Genomic DNA, 3,748 nt, shown 5'->3' on the forward strand with positions numbered 1-3,748 from the left:
CACTTCCTACGAAAAATTGAGTTTGTCGACTACGGGCTGTGCTTTGAGAAATTGCCACGAAAGAAGGAGAAGATCTTACAAGAGGACTTTATTGATTCGTATCTCCGCTTAGTCTCAATCAAAGAAAGGAAGATCCTTGAAAGACAATTTGAAGTGCTTGTACACTTGTCTTGTAGTGACAAGAAGATGATGAGTCGAAGCGAATTTGTTTGGACGCAGCAGCAGCTCAAATACGTCACCGACAAAGTTGGGACAATGACCAACGAAGTTTTGATGACGTGTAGTTTCAGAGTCTTAGATAGCAATTACACTGCTTCAATAGATAAAACCGACTTAGCGAAGTTCCTTAAAGTCTCTGGGATGGAAAGTAAGAAGAGTGTCGTGTTAAAATACATAGAAGAGTTAGACGAGAATGGGGACGGGGTATTACAGTTAGACGAGATCTTATCCATTCTTAAAATATTTGTGAAGAATCGCGTCTACGACACAGACAAGTACATTCAAAATTTGAATGCAAAGACTCGCAGTGATTTAGTTGATTGTAAAAATGTCGAGAAAGTCAAAATCCCCTCTAAAAACGTTCAAATTGGTAAGACGCGGAATTCGGTATTACGAGTTGAGAAAGATATCACCTACGATAATTACATCAACACATTGAAGACGATGTTTTTGGACAAATTCAGTGGGATAGAAAGTGTTTCCAAGTTCTTGTTTTACGTTGGCGATGTCAACCAAAAGGGGGTGATCACTAAAGAACGATATGCTCTTATTGTGTCGTTCTTTAAAGACAACAATTGTGTTGTACCAACGTCACATGCGCTCTATAAAGTATCATTCCAATTGGTTGCTCTCCATAATCCACAGGGAATAGATGTGAAAGAACTGATGAAATTGTGTTCAAAATTAGAAGTGCCGTTTTCTTCGGAAGAAGAAGCGTTGAATCGTCTCGTGGAGTACGACGCAAATAGAAATGGACTTGTTGAGCTCGACGAGTTCATATTAATGATGTTTGAAGACGACGAGCCGAAGCTTGACGATTCCGAGGAGGTCCGACATGACAAAGAGATCCGCAAATATGTTAAATCGTTTAGGAAGAGTGATATGGATCGTGATGGGCATATAGATGAGCCCAGTGTCTTAGACATGTTTTTCAAGAAGTGGGGGACCATGAGTGTAAATAATCAAAATGGGATTCATATAGCTTTTCTCCTCTATGGTAAGACTGGACTGATTGACGAAAATGGATTTGTACAACTTCTTAAGACGATCAACAGATGTACAACTTTAAGAACAAATCAAATTGATATGAACAAATTGGTGTTAGAAGTGTTCACTGTCTTTGATGCGAATCAGAGTGGTATCGACATGATGTCCTTCTTTGAGTTTTTAAAGAAGTTCAATGTGAATCTGACGGAAGTCGAAACGAGAAAAGTTTTCAAGGAATATAGCGTTAATGAAGTGCTTACTGCTGAAAGCTTTGCAAACGCTTTCAATAAAGTTGTTGTAGTATGAGAGATTCAAATAATTTTTTCATAGTGTTAATGATTCTTCTTCAATAATGTATGTTCTATTAAATAGATATAGAATTTTTAATTTAAATATCTAATAAACATGTAAATTATGAAATACACCTTCGTCACTCCTCTTTCATCTGCTTTTCTTGTTCTTGTACTCTTAACAACTTTCCTCTTGATCGTTTACCTCTTCCAAATGTCAAAGAAACGTTGATGGCTTCAATTGAATCTAATTTTTTATGAAACGCATTTTCTATTTTACGCGGTTTCTTCTCAACGTCAGTTTTCTTTGTCGCGAATTTGTCAAAGTCCTTTTTAGATGATACAAATTTGACGTCATTTGCACTCTCTGATTTGCCTGCATATACGTCGTCCAATTTTAAGTAATCTAAGTTCTGTTTCCAACCAATTCCTCGTGTGTCCGAAATTGTTTTTAACGTGGTCGACGTCTCACCGTCTTCGTTCTTGCCAAGACCTTTCCCCCGCTTCCACCCAGTCGACTCAAGCTGAGAGACAAACATCGCAAAGCGTGGGTCATCCAAGTCCATCGACTGTTGAAAATGTAGGGTTTGGTTTTAAGTGTATGAAGTCAAAACTCAAGTTTTTTATTTATAGAAATAATATAGTAATTATTAATTATTAATTAATATATAATATTTTTTTGCTATCTTTTAATTAATTAATTATCATTTACAATATAATTAAAAAAAAAGTATTATTTATTTAAAAAACTATAGTTGTATAGTAATAGTATAGTAATATGGTCACATAAACAAAAAATAAAACACAGTTGAATCTAAAATTCACATTTTAGAACAAGGAGAGTAGAAGAATAACAACACAGCTGACAAAGAATGATGAAACTCCATTTTCCGTTTCATATTCTTCGTTTTGAGAATTTTTGGTGTCGAGTCGGAGTTGATCAATTAGAAAGTCGTATTCTTGTTCTTCGTTTCCAGTTCTTGTAAAAATGATTGTCGAGACACCGCCATCTAGATTGAAGTTGTCCAATTTAATTGTCATTTTCTGGCTGTTGTTTTTCTTGATCTTGACGGTGTACCCCTCATTACTGTTGAGTAAGTTTTGGTTGTATAAATCATCGAAAGTCTGGTTAAAAACTTTCACATTGAGTGGGAGATATTTCACATCACCACTATCGTCAAATCTGACCATGAACCTAATAGATTTATAGTACTTGTCTTTGTCTTCTATTTTAGTGCTGATTGTCCCATTTCGTGTAAAGACAAGCATATTGCCTGGTTTCATTGTCGCAGCAACCCAATTAGAGCGTTTTGTGTAGACGCAGGTGATGTTTAAGTTGTCTGGATTCACCACCCCAAATTCTTCATAAAACGACCCATCGTCGTACAACATAAGGTCTTCGGCTTGTACACAAGCAAAGAGTACAAAGAGAAGTGTTTTCATTTTTTGATTGTATTTCCTTTATTTTTTAACGCTTAAATACCATCCTATTCTCAATTTTTTGGATCACGTTTGTCATTATCTCAATCTAATCTTGTTCCAATTTATTAAAATTCTTTTATTCATTTACAAATCATATTATAATAGTAAATTTATATAAATTCGAACCCAACCGATATAATAGTAAAATAATAACAATTAAATAGTAAACTCGTTCTAGTAAAATGATAGTTTTGACAATTTTTTTGTCTTACCTGTTGCAACGATGTCCTTTAAATCCATATAATTAACTTTATTATTGTTCTTCAAGTATTTTTTGTAGTCTGAAAAGTCAGTATGAAACTCTTTTTCACGACTTTTTACAATTACAACATTCCGACTTATCATCTCTGCTTCTCCTTCATCCAAACATTCATTATTTTTAATAGACTCAGAAGACCCCATTGAACAATTTTACAAGATCAAATGCTTTTATAGGGATTGTTGGATGTCATTTAACAACTCTGAACTAGAGTAAAGACCTTAGGTGATTATTCTAGTTTTCAAATAAAAAATTAGAAAATAATAATAAATTTATTATAATATTATGGTTTGTATACTTTATTGAATGTATTATTTTTTTATTTAAAAAATACACTTTTCTGTTGAAAAGTATTCTCTTTTTGTTTTTTAATTTGCAGAAGTTAATCTAATTTTTCGGGATTTTAAAATTAAAATAAAATTAATAATGGTTTTGTAGTAACAAAATTGGCATTTTGTATGCGTCATTTGAATTTTGTTTACCATTTTATTCAAAAAAAATTAAAAACAAA

General features: G+C 33.3%; 3 protein-coding genes across 3 annotated transcripts; 1 reads left to right on the plus strand and 2 right to left on the minus strand.

The window, feature by feature from the left end:
- Positions 1-1,512, plus strand: EIN_375060 (hypothetical protein; the record flags this gene model as incomplete). The annotated part of the gene is made up of 1 exon (XM_004182729.1): positions 1-1,512. A coding segment is annotated over one exon (1,512 nt), but the record flags the coding sequence as incomplete, so codon positions are not given.
- Positions 1,513-1,636: 124 nt separating this feature from the next.
- Positions 1,637-2,062, minus strand: EIN_375070 (hypothetical protein; the record flags this gene model as incomplete). Its single annotated transcript, XM_004182730.1, has 1 exon — positions 1,637-2,062. One exon carries the CDS (start codon positions 2,060-2,062, stop codon positions 1,637-1,639), a length of 426 nt encoding a protein of 141 aa, XP_004182778.1.
- Positions 2,063-2,324: 262 nt separating this feature from the next.
- EIN_375080 (hypothetical protein) lies at positions 2,325-2,939 on the minus strand (the record flags this gene model as incomplete). The annotated part of the gene is made up of 1 exon (XM_004182731.1): positions 2,325-2,939. The coding sequence occupies one exon, from the start codon at positions 2,937-2,939 to the stop codon at positions 2,325-2,327; it is 615 nt and encodes a 204-aa protein (XP_004182779.1).
- Positions 2,940-3,748: the final 809 nt, after the last annotated feature.

This window comes from Entamoeba invadens, assembly GCF_000330505.1.
Source record: "Entamoeba invadens IP1 unplaced genomic scaffold scaff_1105074724957, whole genome shotgun sequence".
Lineage (NCBI taxonomy): Eukaryota > Evosea > Mastigamoebida > Endamoebidae > Entamoeba > Entamoeba invadens.